At 45.3% G+C, this 17,078-nt stretch overlaps 1 protein-coding gene across 1 annotated transcript; it reads left to right on the top strand.

Moving 5' to 3' along the window:
* Positions 1–82: 82 nt before the first annotated feature.
* POLR1E (RNA polymerase I subunit E) lies at positions 83–15,742 on the top strand. Its single transcript, XM_065662456.1, has 12 exons — positions 83–222; positions 344–447; positions 2,912–2,988; positions 5,727–5,812; positions 6,537–6,592; positions 6,984–7,128; positions 8,848–8,955; positions 9,418–9,514; positions 10,269–10,402; positions 11,602–11,683; positions 12,702–12,833; positions 15,408–15,742. The coding sequence occupies exons 1-12, from the start codon at positions 156–158 to the stop codon at positions 15,565–15,567; spliced, it is 1,248 nt and encodes a 415-aa protein (XP_065518528.1). The 5' UTR covers positions 83–155; the 3' UTR covers positions 15,568–15,742.
* The last annotated feature ends 1,336 nt before the right edge of the window (positions 15,743–17,078 follow it).

Genomic DNA, 17,078 nt, shown 5'->3' with positions numbered 1-17,078 from the left:
GCCCGGCCATCGACCAATCAGCGCCCTCATTGCTGACAGGCAACGGCACCGCCGTCTTCCTCCCTACTGCCGTCCGGACACGATAATAAGCACAGCCGTGATTGGGCGAATCGCGCCTCCCCGGGAGCCAGCTCCAGCTGCCACCTTTTGCCGCCATGGCCGCCGCCACCGCCACTTGGTGCTACCGCGGGGACCCCGGCTCGGAGCAGCCGGCGGTGCTGGGTGAGGCGGGAGCCGAGATGGGGCGGACGGGAGCGGGGTCGGGGTCGGGGTTGGGGTTGCGGGGCGGGGCAGGGCAGGGCCAGGCCACCCTGGCTTACAGGCTCTCTTCGCCGCCTTGCAGTGCAGTTCTCTAACGGCAGGCTGCAGCGGACCGGCTCGATGCGGTTCACCGTCTACCGGAACAGGGACACGGCACACCCCCAGAAGAAGCACCGGAGGATTTTGGTAAGGGCTCGCCTGAAGAGCACGCTCCCGCGGCCGCCTGTAGCCGGGCCTCGTGTGGGCAGCGGCTCCTGTAAGGCCGGCCGCGGAAGCCTGGGGCTGCGCCGGCCCCGAAAAGGTGCCGTCCGTGGTACGTACCGTGCAGCTGGTACCGTCCACCCGCCCTTGTCTCGCCGTGTAACGAGGGCTACACTGCTGCAGCCTAGGCCTGCCGGAAGGCGGCAGCGCCTGTTGGAGATACAGGAGCATAGACTCATAGAATAGTTTGGGTTGGAAGGGACCTTCCTGGAGTCTTCTCCAGGCTGAACAACCCCAGCCCTCTCAGTTCGTCATAGCAGAGGTGCTCTATCCCCCTGATCCTTTTTGTGGCCCTTCTCTGGATCGTCTCCCAACAGGTCCATGTCTTTCTTGTACTGAGGACTCCAGAGCTGGACACAGTACTCCAGGTGGAGTCTCACCAGAGCAGAGGGGCAGAATCACCTCCCTTGACCTGTTGGCCACTCTCCTCTGGATGCAGCCCAAGATACAATTGGCCCGGGCTGCAGTCACACATTGCCTGCTCGTGTCCAGTCTTTTATCCACCAGTACCCCCAAGTCCTTCTTGGGGTTACTCAATCCCTTCATCCCCCAGCCTTTATTGATACCAGGGATTTCCCCAACCCATGTGCATGAGTCTGCACTTGGCCCTGTTACGAGTTTCGCATGGGCCTAACTCTTGAGCTTGTCCAGGTCCCTCTGGATGGCTTCCTGTCCCTTGGGCTGTCCCACTCAGCTTCATGTCATCTGCAAATGTGCTGAGAGTATACTCAATCCCACTATGTCACTGATGAAGACATTAAATAGTGCTGGTCCCAGTACAGACTCATGAGGAGCACCACTTGTCACTGATGTGGATCCAGACATTGAGCCATTGACCAGTACCTACTGGATCCAGGAGGGAGCTGCACCCACTCCTGTGCCAAGGATGCACCAGGGATCCCTACCTTGGGATAGCAAAGGTTTGGCAGCAAAGGTTTTTTGCCTTTGTTTTGTTTTGCAACAGGGAGCAGCATCAAGCTGCACTATGGGAGGTTTAGACTGGATATGAGGAACAATTCCTTCTCCATAGGGTCTTGAGGCATTGGAACAGGCTGCCCAGGGCAGTAGAGTCACCGTCCCTGGAAGTGTTCACAAACCGCATAGACAAGGCTCTTAGTGACATGGTTTAGTGGTGGCATTGACAGTGTTCAGGACAATTAGACTTGATGATCTTAAAGGTCTTTTCCGACTTGTTTGATTTTGTCATTCTGCGAAGTTCTGGTTCTTATGTGGGCTGCTGCCATAATGGAGGTGGGCGTGATGGGGTGTGGCAGAACAGGGAAGCCCTTGGCAGGGGTGGGAGAACCCTTCCCTTACCCTGCGTGCTCCCGGGTGAGCCATGCTCGCTGCACTTCTGCGGAGACCCACTAGGTGTCCTTGGACCCCGGAGGAATGGGTGCAGGTTCTGCAGGGTCACTATGGTTTCTGTGGAGCATGTCATGATCACCTTCTTGGCACTGTGAGTTAACTCTTGGAACAGAAAGGAATCTGAAAAATTGCAGTATGGGATGTTTGTGATTAAGGATATTGAGACGGATGTATGAGTAAATTTCCATCTGAGCTGAGTATGTGCTTATTTGACAAAAATTTGACGTATACATGGTATTCTTAGGCAGAGGTTGAGGCACTGAAGTTGCGTGTATTCATGATTTATTTTAATAACCTACAGGGAAAAAATGTTTGAAAATGAAAAGCTGTTACTTAACTAGTCATGTCCATTTGGTCGCAAAATCTGCTGTGTTATGTTTACACGGTGAACACAGTGGATTCTTTATAAATTTTTTTTGTTGTTGTTCTTGTTAAGTTACATTATAAGGAAATTTATATCTTTTCACTGAAGGGAGAGCCAAGATTAAAGTCAGAATTTGCTTTGTTCTGCTATTGTTAAGTTTTACAGCTGCCTACATGCATGATTCGATGAATAAATGGATTTTCAGACATTTATTTTTCAGCCAGTTATGAGTAATTCCGATTACTCAGGAGAAACACTCTGTAGTATAGTAGAAACACAAATATTTTGAAATGCATTTAGATGGTTGAGGCGTTTGTGGTAGTGCTGGCTCTTTATAGTCAGTGAATTGCAGTCACTTGGCAGTACTAGACCTTTAAGTCTTTATATTACAAACATAGACTCTACGTTTAAATTACTATTCACATGATTTCTTTGCAGTGGTTCCTCATCTTCTGGCTGAGGTAGAATTATATATCATTGGTGGTCTCAGCTTCAAGAAATGTTGTCTGTTAAAGATTTTGACCTGATGCAGAGTGTACCCAGGGTGGGCTAGTGTCTAATGCCTAGGAATGTAGAGCTTTGTGGCACCAGGGAAAATGAAATGCGGAGAAGGTTATTTACAGTCCTGTACTCAAGTAATTTTCCTTTGGTTTTCAGGTCTCAGAAACTGAAAGGCTTTCATATGTGGGGAATAACTTTGGCAGCGGAGCTATGAAATGTAATTCCCTATGCAGGTATGGATTGCTAGCAAAATGAGGGCACAAACTTGGAGGCAGAAGCAAAGGTGTTGCTCATACACAAAGTTCCTGGTAGCCTTTTTTAAATGTGGCTCAGAAGTTCCCATGGAGGCCGCGATTTGATTTGTTGGGAGACTCCAGCATTTGACAGCTGCATAGTTTGTGCACTTTACATCCCTTTGGAAGTTGTGATATTTCATACAGTGTGTGTTTGATAAGGTCTTCAGAAGGAAAAGATGAGGAGATGGTTTGATGTAGTTGAGATGTAGGAATAATAGCTTTGTTATTAAGAAACTATAAAACTAATGTTAAGAAATTGCCAAGATCATCTGCTGCTGCCCAGGAACCTTCTGGGTCATTAATCACCATTTAACTTCAGGGCCACAGCACGGTGTTGCTAGGTGAAATAACAAGCTGCCGTACACTGTAAAAAGAACACTGGTGAAATCACCAGCTTTTACATGTTCTGGTGTAAGATTATGACCTTTGTGGCATTGGGGCAGATCCCACTGGTCTCCTCTAAGTATACTGTATGTGAAATCTTTCTCAGTCTCTAACAGAATCACCACCAAAAGGGTAGAGAGCCAGTGTGAAATAATCTTGCCTTGTTATAACCTAAGGTGTTTATTTTCTCCTTTGGTACATATTATTGTTCCTACTAGCCTACACAAGGCTGAAATGCATATAATGTGCATGTCAGGATCTTGGTACCAAGTGCTTTGCTCTGTAGATCCACTCCACTTGGCCCATGTGGTTTGCTTGCGTAGGTCATCTCTTCTCTAGTTGGACTGTACTGATGTGTTTTGTATCTGGCTAGTTAAAGTGCAGGTGAGGGAGTAAGAAGCAGATCTGTGTACAATTTTTAGGAAGAGGAGGTATTTTCAGATGTTGGTGCCCTGGTGGTCCAGTGTTCTGAGTAAGACCGGACATTAGGAAGCATTTCTTTACAGAGGTGGTGTTCAGACTCTGGGACAGGCTTACTAGGCGGCTGGTTGATGCTCCAAGCCTGTCAGTGTTTGAGAGGTATTTGAGCAATGCCCTTAATGACATGCTTTAACTTTTGGTCAGCCCCGACTTGATCAGGCAGTTGCACTAGATGATCACTGTAGGCTCCTTCCAGCCTAAATACTCTATATTCTATAAAAGGAACAGGTTTCACCTCTGCAAATAGTCTGTCAAAATAATACTACTACTACTCATTGTTCTTTTCTCTGGGAAGTGAAACACGGAGAACTGCACCTTCAGATGTAGTAGTCTTCAGTTTAAGATACTATAGCTGAAAAAAGGCATCAAGGAGCTTTTTCTTCTTGAGTTTGAAAGATAAATTTAGTTTTCTGAGTATGTATGATACAGATATCAATGCAGTATTATTTCTAGGCTTATTTAGCAGTCTTATCTCTGGGCACTGATTAAGAGATGGTTTTAATGGCTTAAGTTGTTCTTACCTGCACCTCTGAAGATCCCGAGCTATGGACACTAACAAGGCAAGCTAACTGCTGATAATATGTTCAGCTTCAGGTATTAGTTTTGCATTAGGTGTGCACATGCCTCACGATCCACAGAGATGCAGGCAAGAATCAATTAAGTAATTTCTTGCTTTTCTTTCAAGTTTTCCCACGCCATCCTTCTGTCCCTTTTCTCCCGCATCTGCTTCAGCTGCGTGTATGAGGATTTCCTCCAGTGGATCCATTCCTGTAGTTCTTAGCAGCTGTTAGCCTAGAAATGTGCATTCACAACTGCTCAAGTAAGTGTAACAGGGAGCAGAAACTAGCTCTGATCAAACCACCCTCTGTATTCTGAGTGGAAAGTCTTTATTCTGAGTTTTCTGAGTGGCAAGTCTTTATTCTGAGTTGAGCCCACTCAACCTCTTGGCTTCCTGGGACAGCAGGAACTGCCCAGAAATCCTTTCTGGCCAAGAGGTGCTGAGGTTCCCACTGTATGTGGGCAGCTCCTCTGAGAGCATAGAGTGTTGCTGTCACTGCAGCAGGCAGCCTGTTGTGCAAGTGGGTTTTTGCTTCAGGAAGTGTGTTTTGACTTCTAGGAAAATGTGTTATGGACTGGAAGAAGTTCAGGTACCAGTCAGAAGGGGTCATATGGAATGAACTCTTCTGGCTGGATAAGAAACTGGTGCAGGTGATAACTTGATCTGTGTTAGCCAAGGGTGACATACAGCCTGTTCTTCTTGGTGGGTCATGAGACATAGTGAGGAGCTGCATAAACCATTTGGGCTTGCCCCTCTGAGATGTGGGATGAAAAGGAAGTTACCTGAGAGAAATTATCATATTTCAGAAATGGCAAAGTCACATTTCCAAGGAGCTCTGAGGACTTAAAAGTGACTTGTACTAAGCAGAGAACTGGCCACAGGGAACCAAAGCTTTAAAAACACAGGCAACCGCATAGAAGCACTATATGTAACACCTATATAACATAGAAAAGAAACCAAAGGCTCTGGCACATCAAAAGAGGCAAAAGACAATTTAGCATTCTGGAGCTAATTTAGTTGTCATAAAACTTCTACATTTACTTAGGGCAACAAGTCTTTATATTTTTATTTATGTGCATGCGTGCTGTAACTCGTTTTACTGTGATATTCTAAATGTGCTTGGAAAACTTGCATTTGCAAAGCAGAATAATTGGCAGAGGGTGAGGAATACACATGGCTTTGCACTATTTATTTTAAAACATCAGTTCCACTGGACTGTCTCTCACTAATGATTTGCCCCTCTTCTTCCCAGGTATTTTATTGGTGTGTTAGACAAGAACTCTGGGCAAATGGAAGTGTATAATGCTGAAATATTCAACATGCAGCCCTTGCTGTCAGGTAAGAAGATACTGTGTTTAACCCCAGCACCAGAGTCACAGCATGCTAGACCTCTGTATGCATTCAGCTACTGACTGCTTGATTGCTGACAGCAAAACTCTGTTTTCTCCCTGGCTGCTCTTTCTTTCTCATTTCTGCCTTATTCCCTTAGCATGAAGGAAGGAGGATACATTACACTCTCCTTCGGAAGCACTGAATGATGTGAAAACAGGGGGAATAAATTAAGGTGAAATTTAGGGTGGATGTTAGCCAGAGAGCGTTATGGGTGGGAGGGTGGAGGTTCTGGAGTTGGTAGCAAAGTTGTCACTGTTCAGAATATTGTAGCTTTGTCTAGATGTGCTCTGCTGAGGGAATCCTAGAAATTGTCAGGTCAAGGGACTGGATCACTGTAAAAACGAAACAGCTTTTCTTCAGCAGAACTGCTTTTTGTTACTGAACTCAGGAGGATAACCCAAAGAATTTGGTCTTTTGGGAGCTTATTTTCCCCTGTGCTGCAGTCCATGTGTTATGCTCATAGACTTTATAGCAATAATTGGCCCGTCTTTTGTGTTCTAGGTGCATACTCTCTTATTCGATGTGTTCTGTAATTGACAAAGTCCTGTGGAGGAGATCTTGAAGTGATGTGCTAAGTGTTTTAGTAATGCATTACAGCTAAAGGGATACCAAATAACTGTGCTGTCCTTGCTCCTGCAATCCAAGCATACTAACTTTTGTTCTTTCATAGATAACTTAGTACCTGATGACACAAAGGATTATCGGAATAAATCCTACAGGGAGAAGGTAAGGTTGAGATCCTGTATCATATTCTGCTGTGATCCCACTAACAGCGGCAGATGATACTTACCTGAGACTGTAATGTTTGGTTTACTGCTGTGTAAACCTGTGTAGTTTCAGTACTCCCTCTGTGCCTTACAGGTCTATGAGGTAGTGCATTATTAGCGCTTACCTTGCAGAATTTTCGTAATTATTTTAGGTTTATTGCAATCTCAGTTACTTCCTGACCCTTGTGGATCAGCGCTTGTTGCATGGTTGGGTTGTGCCTAGTGAAATGTTTGAAGTTTTCTTAAGAGAGTGTGAATGTGGAACAAGTGGTGGTTAGCTGAGTTTTCTTCTTGTGTGCAAAGTGTCTTCAGTTCAGCAGTGTGTTTCAGTTTGCATCTTTCTTGCCTAGATGGATTTGTGCATTGAGGCCTTTGGTACAAGCAAGCAGAAGCGAGCTCTGAACTCTCGGCGAGTGAATGCAGTGGGCAGTGATATTTTGAACACAGCTGTGACAAAAGCAGCAGCAAACATTATAGATGCAAAGGGAGTAACAGGTAATATTATTGTCTCAGGGGTTTAATGAAGGCAATCAGAAGTCCCTTTTTCTGTCTTTCCCTTGACAAGTATGGTGAGAAGAAGAAAGCGGGTGTCTTTGAGTGACCAAGGAGGCAGCTGGAGAGGGGCACGTGTGGAAGAACTCACAGGTCTTTCTAGTGGGAAAGGAACTGCTTCCTTTTGATCCTGCTAGTCTTGCTGTGGGAGTTGCCTGAAGGAGGAAAGATTACTGTGGCATCAATGTCCCTGGCCATTACTGGGATTTCCTGGGATTCAGTGTTCTGGGATAAAGGGAGTGCATTCACCTGGTCTGAACTAAGACACTGAACATTCATTAAGGTGAACTGTACCACTGGCTTCACAGTGGCATGTCTATGTAAAATGGTCCATGTCCTAAATCAGGTCACAGCCCCATCAAGTGCAATCCCATGTGCTGTTGTGAGATAGGTTGATGGACTTAGGCTTCTGCTATGGAGGAGCCTGCAGCAAATAGGCAGTCTGCTATGCACTTAGTTATTGTCACTATTGCAGGGAACATTCACTCTCCAAAGCGTCATCTTGAGCTGAAGCTTCAAGGAGAGTTGATAACCTCACTACTGAGTGCTGGTGAAGCTGCATCTGTATCATGTCATCCAGCCTATGCTACCCTGTCCTGATCAAGAGGGAGGTGAAGAAATGATGGAGGAGAGGCCACGCAACTTGCAGGCAGGGGCCACACAACTGACAAGGAGAGGTAGAAGGAGCTGAGCTTGGTTAGTCTGGTAAAGAGGAGGCCCAGGAGGATCTAACAGCCCACAGCTACCTGAAGGGCAGTCAGAGCCAAACCCTTTTCAGCAGTACCAGGCAGTACAAGAATCACTAGCACAAGCTGCAGCGGTACCTGAACCTTGAGAGGACCAGATGGGAGACTGGGGGAACTGTCTTGCCTTGGAGGGTTGTGGAGCCCTGAAACACATCCCAGAGAGGTGTAGACTCATCATCCTTGGGACTTCCAAGCTCTGGGAGGACAGATCTAGGGTAGCACTGATACTGTGCTGTAGACAGCGCTACTCTGAGCAGGAGGTTTAACAGGAGACCTCCAGAGCTCCTTTCCACTAGTGCTTCTGGGATTGTGGGTTTCATTGGCTATGCATGGGAGAGATGTCTGTTGACCATAGAACCCGTCAGCTGTCTTCCCTTCTGTTCCAGGTGGATAATGTCTGTGCTCTTGGAGCTGCTTTGTGCCAAATGGCTCTCCAGTAGAACCCATAGTGCAAAAAACATATACTGTCCACCCTGCAGGAAAGAGGTGCAGCAGGAGCAGCAACCAGTTTGTCTTGGTGCACTTCTTTCCCAGATTTTTATCTAGTCTGGAGAGGCTTTTGTAAATTTTAAGGAGCAGGAAGTTCTTGGTGGAAATGATGACCCAGGATGCTGAGTACATAGCAGGCATGTCAGAAGCTGTCAGCCTTTCTGTGCCTATGGGAATGCTTTCTGTACAGTCACCACCTACATGTGTCAGGAACAAAACAAAATGGGGAATAGCTGTAGCCTTTCCTTACTACTGTCCCAACTGAAATAAACTGAACTGGTGTTTTAAACTAGTGACAAAACTGGTGTTGATGCAAGAACCACCATTGAGTAGACCTGTATTTAAAGAAAGGATTTGGGTTGTGGTCATGTTCTTGGTGTTTTTGTTTGTATGGTGCAAATATTTTTTTTCCTGCTTCCCTCCAAAGCTCTGATCCAGGATGTGGCCCAAGATGATGTACAGAACATCTCTACCTTCCTCCCACCATGTAATGAAGATGCTGACAAACCAGAAAATGTTTACAAGTTTGAGGACAGTATCTTTTTCTGTGGCACAGTGGTTTCTTATACAACTGTAACCCTTTATGTCAGTGATCTGACATGGGAGTGAGTGTTGTGAAGTGTGTGAATGAGCCAAGCCTTCTTCCCTCGCAAGCCAAAAGCTGAGAGCAAGGACACAATGCGTTGAGATTTCTCCCATATCCTGCCTCTTTGCTACAAGAGAACAGGATGCTGTGCCTCGCTGTTGGCAGTAGTTCGACTGAGATTAGGGATGAGGTTGGCTATGCAGACATGACTTGGGGTACAGTTACAGTCCTTTAGAGACCTTTGTTATTGGCCAGCTTCCAAGTGTAGTTACAACCTGCCTATTTATAATTTCATTTTGTCCTTCCCTGCCCCGTATCTCTTAGAATGGATGTAGCTTATCTCATTGTGGGCTGTTCAGACCAGAAAGGAGAGCAAAGGCATTTTTGTTCTTTTCTTTAAAATCCTTCCAGTTCTGTCCCCAGCAGAGTATGAAGCATTGCGGATTCCAGCAGCAGCTTTTGTTAACATCACTCCAGAAGAAATCACCAGGAAAACACAAGAGAGAAGGTAATGCTGCTGCAAACAGCCTCCTAATAGTCTAGATGTGCCCTGTGAAGCTGTAGTTTATCTGTGGGTCAGGATGGCTACTGCTGCCAGCTCCAATGCACCCAGGCTGACCTTTTCAGTGCAGAGGGAAGACATTTGATCCAGCCACAGCTGCGCAACACTTACCCTGGGGAGTTTGTGATATAATTTTATACATGTGAGGAAACTGTACACAGCAGCATGGTTGCTCTTCGGGGAACTGATTGCAGAGGACAAGAGTGGAGAAATCCTAAGTGGGGTCTGAAGGCAGGTGCCTAGAAGATGGACCACAGAACTACTGAACATGATATTCCCATGGCTGGGCACTGTCACAGCCAAATAGTGATTTGCTGTTGAGGTTTCTGTGGCTTGGCATGGATGTACATTTAGAGCTATTAGGCCATTGTGCTAAGGGTCTGAAGTGAGCAGGAAGAGCACAAACTGCACCTGTGCTTCCTGCCTGTGCTGAAGTAGAGGTTTGTGTGCGACATGAAGAGCCTCCAGTTTCTGCAGTGCAGGGACCTTCTTAGTAGCTGCACACTAAAAGGGCTGGCTGAACATGGTGGGCATTGACAGGAAAGTGTACTCACAAAGCAGTTTCCTGGGCTATTCTTAGAGGTGTCCAGGGCGCAATTCTCAAACAGCTGAGCATTGAAGTTACAGGTGTGTCCTGTCCTTCTGATGATGTAAATTGATTCCTGGTTCTTTGAGTCTCAGCCTCTTCTTTCTTCTTCAGCCATTGCTGCTTTGTTTTAGAAGAGCTGAAGTTCCTGCCTGCTAATGAGAAGAGCAGAGATCACAAAGCCCGATGCCTCTGGTTCCTGGACACCCTTATTAAGTTCAGCTACCAGAAAGTGATCAAAACAAAGTGTAAGAGTTTTCAGCTCCTCTACTTTTAAGCTGTGACTTTTTAATGCTGAGACTTGTTTTGTAATTACTGCAGTAGAAAATTATGAAGCTGCCCAGAATGAGCTGAGTGATCAAAGAGCTAGCTAGTGGTTGAACAGCTGCAGCTAGCTGCAGCAGTTTCTTTCAGCCTGTTTCATGCTGAGGTTGATGATCTCCACATTGTTGAGGGTTGCTAGATCTGCATCTGCTGCGAGATGGATGTCTAATCTTTTTTAGTTCCTTTGTAACTGGTGTGCATCAGAATGTGCATCACGAGATTCTCTTTGTAGGAGACAGGGTAGCTTAGATTGGAAATTTTGAGATTCTCCCTAGTTTATCGATAGTGCTGCACTTATAAACAAGTTTTATGTTTTCACTCTTTAGTCCTAAGCCAAGAAGCTGGAAAGTGTTATCCAGCCTCCGTATTTCAGGTGCAAAAGGCATTCAGTACACAGTACATCTTTTATCTTTCTTTTTGTGCTTTTGTCTTCATCATCCTTTGCTTATTAGTTCAGTCTGTGGGTCACAGTGATCATATCTGTTATATTCAGGGTTCTACTTTTTAAATACCAGGAACTGCTGTTTTCAAAATGACTACACAAAATATTTTGGTTGAAATCTTCAGGACTTACCATCTTCCATAGAACTTGTGTATCTCCTTGTCAGTGGTGAAAATGTAATTTTTGGCATTTTCAATGGCAGGGGGTGATGGAGGAGGACATGGCAAGCCTGATTGTAAATATCTTCCTGCACTGCTGGAAACAGAGGAGTCACCCTGTAGAACTTAGTCAAGGATGACATGGAAATGACGGGTCTTGGTTGCTAGTAGGAATTCATTAGCGTGGTTTCAGTTTTAATAATATTTTCTGACAGGACCATTTATTGAAGGGTAGAAATCTATTAAAAGAAATATATGCATAGGTGCACATGCACACATTCTAGATTGTGTAGTTTTGATGTAGGAGGTCCCATTTAGAAAGAAAATAAAAGCTGTTAGGAGCCTCTTTAAGACCTGAAAAATGATGCGACCTAGAAATTAAGTGCTGAGGTTTCTTTTGGGTTTTCTATGTTCCTGGGAAGAGTGATGAATGTCATAGTGATAGGTGTGCTATTATGATGGCTGGAGTAGTAGTGAAAGAAAGAGTATGTTCATTCCACTGTAAAATCCTTTTCTGTCCTAGATCCAATGGGTCCTGAATGCCCACAGATTATTAGCAGGAAACTCATGAAGAATTTCACTTCACTGACATACAACAATAGCAGGTAAGGAATTATGTTTGTTTTGATGGTCTTGAGCCAGACATACAGCAGAGTTCAGCTTAAAGGTCTATGGACACATTGTCAGGAAACCTACCGAAATGTAAGTACATTTTCTTGATTCATGCCTTCAGCCCCACAGAACACTGGGCTGTGGCTGGTGGTAGTCGCTTTCAGAGAATGCTGGTCCATCATGTAAAAGGGGGGGAGATTTTCTCAACCCCTAGTGTTCATTCTGTTTCTCAGCGCCCCAAGAAAGCTGAGACCCTGTGCCCAACCAGTCTGTTTATAGAGACCATTCACTGACCAGTCCTGCTGGTTCAGAGGGTGATTCAACTGACTTGCCTCAGGGAAGTGCTCTTGTTATAACAGCCTGGCAATCCTGTTGAATGGAAGTACCAAACTAAAGGGAAGAGTGAAGAGTGTCCTCACTCTTGCCAGTGTCTTCTCCATGCTCAGGGAGCTGACAGCCTCTCTGCCTAGAAGGGGCATAATGGTGATGCTTTGCTATTGCATAGCTGTACTACCACTGTTGATCTGTCAGAAGTAGAGAGTTTGAGTCCAAATGGGCCAGCTTTTGTCTGAAGGCTCTGACCCGTGACAAATGGCAAGCAATCAAATGCTCCCAGAGGATCACCAGACAGGGATCTGATTTGTGTGGATTATGTGTTTGAGGTGCCATTAGTACTTCCACTGAATACCCTCAGAACAGCTTTCCTTTGCCTTTCTCTTGCAAGAGACCAGTGCCAAAGAGACTGAAGTGCCTTTAGCTGGTGGATTTGTCAAGGTTGCATAGTGATAAGCTCAGGGGCCCCCACTTCTGAATAGAAGCGGGCACCTGAGGTGGACAAAGAAGTCTGTTAAGCCCCTGTGATCAGGGGTCTGTGCTGCTTTGAGCTCTTTGGTGTCTAGGAAAAGTCCACCATGTCTAACTGGGGCTCCAGTTCTGTCTGCACCTAGTGGGGCTTGTGTTTTGGGTTCACTGACACTTCACGTCTCATGTGTTCTTCCTCTTGCCATGCAGTGTCCAGAATTTAATCTCTGCATCAATGAAGGCTAAAATCACAGCATATGTTATTGCATTGGCTCTGCACATTAACAACTTCCAAATCGACCTCACTGTCCTGCAGAATGACTTGAAGCTCCAAGAAGGCAGGTGAGTTGTCATGTTTGTTCAGACCTGCTGAGATATGCTGTGATCCTCCTACAAAGAGCTCTGAGGAGAGATCTTGTTCTGAAGCCCCTCTGGTACCTGGGTAGTACAGTAATACCTGCTAGCAAGTCCCTTCTGTTATAACTGGACTCTTATCTTTTATGAGTTTGTTGAAGCTTTATTTTTAAGCCCTGTTGTTCATAAAGGGGGTGGTTACATATCTGAAACTTAGGGTGCTTGCCACAGAGGTCCTCAACTGCATCAAGAGGCTCTTCAGCTGTTCTGCCAGGAAGGAAATAAAGGCAGGCAGTATAGAAGTAGCCAGGTGCGGCAGATTCTAGACAGGACTTATTCACTGCCACTTAGCTCTGTTTCTTGCATGATAAATCACATCACTCTTGACCTTCTTGCCTGCTGTGTCCCTTGTCCTGCAGAGCTCCAGTCCTTGTTAGGTACCAATTTGGGTGTAAGTAGTACTTCAAAGGTACCTGTAAGGTTTGCAGCTGACTGCAACAGGAAAACTAGAAACAGGGGTTTTCTCTCACAGTTGCATGATGAGCATGTAGTTGTATTTACGTGGAGGAATCCCAGGCCCCTGAAATTTATCCATTCTGGGCTTGGCTGCAAGAAGATTGTTTTTTAAATACTGACAAACTTGGGGACTCTGCGACAAACATCATGGGGAGAGGCTGTAGGCAGAAATGCTGGCCATATGGCATATGCCGGCAGTATTTGAAATGTTTGCCAGATCACGGCTAGTGAAAGTGGGTAGAAAACAGCTTGCAGAATAACCTTCAGGGCAAAGAGCCCTTGCTGTGTTAGCTCTTCAGGGCAGTTGCTCCATAGACTTCAATTGTCATGCATCTGCCTTTAGCTGCAAGACCTGCTTTTCCCAGCAGGTGTCAGTCGGAGCCTGCTGCCAGCTCGTCTGGCTCTGGGAGTTCTATTCCAGTTTATGCTGCACTGTACTGTCTCTCAGGCCCCTGCTGAATTAATCAGGCATCGATGAGAACTGCTGAAGAAGTGCACTGTGCTTGATGGGAAGCTTCCCAGCAAGCAGACATCAGCTCAGCCTGCACTTTTTTATTAGTTGTGCCTGGAAAGAGGTCAGGTGGCTCTGTTAGTGACTGCTCAGCCATGCTGATTAGTATCTGTCTCCCACCCTGTGGCGTTTTGTGGGCGATGGTTACACCAAGGACATGTGCTTCCTAACTCAGTCACTGAGACTGTGGTCTTACCAGAATTGCTTAGTGACTGTGCAGCTGGGTAGGAACTGTGGAGGGACATAAGCCCTTCACTGCAACTCAGAAAAACACTGTGGCATATCCTGGGGTTTCTGGCTGAGGGGTGTAATGTTAAGGTCCATTAATATCTGGAAATAATCAGAGCCCTTAGTCACCTCCTGGTTTTGCAAGCTCCTTAGTCACCCATGATGCGGTTAATTCTAAATTTTGTCCCCAGTTGCGTTCTTTATTCTTTGATGTGTAGTAGTGGGTTTAACAGCAGTGTTTGCTACTAGTTTCCGCCTTCTGTTTCTTGTTCTCTCTTTTTTTTCTCTCTTGGTTTTTCCCCTTTCTCTTCATTCTTTTCATTCTTCTCAGTATTTTTTTTCTTTTTCCATTTTCCTTTTTTTTTTTTTTTTTTTTTTTAATTTTTCTTTTCCTTGTTGCAGTGAAGTTTTTTTAAGGAATCCATGTTGGTTTTTGCAATTGATACCCAGATTTTGTTCTTAACTACTGTACTGAAGCTGGCAGCACAGGCCATAGGATGCTGTTGAGAAAAAGGTGGAGAAGGCTAGGACCTGTTGGAAAAATTGTGGAGAGACACATAGCCCTGAGTCCCCTGATGGGATGATCCGTGCTTCAAGTGAGAGGTTTGACTGAAGAACCCTTCCCAGCTCAATCTGTATGTCTTTCAAAGATAACAAAGTCAGCTGGGAGGATTCTGGGACTTGAGTGTTCTCAAGACCCCAGATGAAGCTGGGACATTTATTTCCCTGCTAGCTTCCCTTCAGCTGCACTTTGTTCTCTCTGTTGGACAAGCTTGCAGGTGTGTTCTGGTTGTGCCTTCTTGCCCAAACTCTTCACATTGCACATCTCAGCCAAGCCTCTCTTCTTACACCGAAGAATGCTCAATTTTAGTTGCTAAGAGACATTCTTGCTGTACCAAGTTCCATTCATCATACAACACACAAGAGATGAGTGCACAGGGAAGCATCCATGGGCTGCCAGCAGCAGCATCTGAACACAAACAGTGCCTGTTCTCTTCGTAGGGAAGCATTATTTTTCTCTCAAGTAAGCTTGAGTAAAGCAGTGTGGGTTTAGAATGCTATCCAAGGTGCTGGTGCTGAGCTCAGAAGCCTTGTAGTCTCCCCAGGAAGGCTCTACCTCGTAGTCTTTGAATACTTTCAGCATCTGTCTCCATGGTATCCTTTACATGCGGAAAACACATCCTGCTTGCTGGCGCCTTTTGGCTTCTGCCCTGTGGCAACACCCTGTTAGTTGATTTTTTGTGCAGTATTATGGGACAGAAGACTTGTGCACCCCACTCACACAGTGTTTCTCTGGTGTTTTCCAGGATGATGGACATAGCAAAGGCCATGCGGTTGAAGGTCTCCAAGGCAAAGGGACTGCCAGAATTTGAAAATTACCAGAACCACAAGCTGGGCACTCTTTCTCTCCCCTTGCCTGTGCAGAAGGCATCAGGGAACCAAAAGAAGCGCAAGAAAATGAACTAAAATGTCTGGGAGGGGCAAAACAGTTGTTTTCTCAACTGCTGTTCCACATCACAGGAGTGCTTTTTTCTGTTGGATTTGGCTGTCCAGCATCAGCACATAACCCTGCTGAAATCCTCTCTCAAGGCTGGGTTGTAGCAGATGTTCACCTTATTAAACTGCTTATTTTTTTCATTTATGTAGAAAAAGCTGTAGTAAAACCTTTTTCTTTTTTCCTGTCTGTATGAGGGGAGAAAGATGTAGGTTGTGCTGGAGCAAGAAAACATGGTTTGAAACTGCAGGTCCTCCACTGACTACTGAGGATTCCCAGTACCTGGGAGAGACACTGCTGGGTTAATTTCTCTGTGTATTCAGTCTAGTCCTGGGCTGCAAGGCTCATTTATATGTGTATACTAAGCAAGGCTGTAGGAATCTGGGGCTTGTGAGGCTGAGGATTACCTCCAAGAGAAAAAGCTTACATGAAACAGGAACATGGGCTGCCAAGAGCAGTCTTCTCTTTGAGGTGTTTTTGCTCGATTGTAATTTGAGTTTAGTACATAATTCTGGGATTTAAGAGTAACTCATTGCACACCTTAATGACTCACTACTCACAGCTCTGTCACTCACAGAAGTGACAGAAACATCCAGTTTTCTGAGTAAAGGAGAATTAATCCCATGGGAATTATAGGCTGCAGTTAGGAATGTTTCTATCACAGAATTGCTGATATTGGAAGGGAACTCTGGTGGTCAGTTTGTCTAGTCCCCCTGTTCAACCAGGGCCACCCACAGCCAGGTGCTTTTGCGAAATGAGTAGCTTAGCGTTAAAGAATGTTCTTCAAAGGTTTTAGCAAGAGCAGTTTTAATGAGATCTATAGAGGCATGACTTAACAGAATTCAATGGCAAGGTTCACTCTATTACATATTACACGGATGACCCATACAAAGGAAAATCGAGGTAAAATTGAGCTAGGGATGATTGATACAGAGACCAAAGTCACAAAGGGTAAGGGAAACCCTCCTGTTGAATTATGAGATTCAGAGTAGACCATTTTCCTTTCTAAGCTCCTGATGGAATCTAGGTTCAGCAGTATCTAGTCTTGGTCTTGGATGTGGTCAATGGCATTCATATAACAGGTCACAAATGTCATTTAGCAGCAGTTTGTTGTTTTAAGGTGCCTCTTACAAAGTGAGTCAGTGGAATTTACTGTAATTACTATAACAATCTACACCTGCCTACAGATACATAAAGACATATAAATGTATACCTGTTAAAAATTTCCCTTGAATCAGTGAAACATTCACCTCTAACGGCTTGGCATTTCTCAGCAGATGAGGGTTGAATCTCAAGGAGTGGGGGACTGCAGCCTAGGCTCCATCTTCTAGTGATGGTCCTGACAGTCCTCAGATTACTGCATACTCCCAGAGACAAATGCTGGTCACTGCCTGCTGCAGTCCAGGAGAGCTCAAAAGGCCTCACTTTGAACCGCTGTTTATAGGTTTGCAAGAAAATCAGTTTTAGTCATTAATAAATCTCC

Source organism: Lathamus discolor, chromosome Z (assembly GCF_037157495.1).
Source record: "Lathamus discolor isolate bLatDis1 chromosome Z, bLatDis1.hap1, whole genome shotgun sequence".
Taxonomy (NCBI): domain Eukaryota; kingdom Metazoa; phylum Chordata; class Aves; order Psittaciformes; family Psittacidae; genus Lathamus; species Lathamus discolor.
This window is presented reverse-complemented; position numbering and strand designations above follow the sequence as displayed.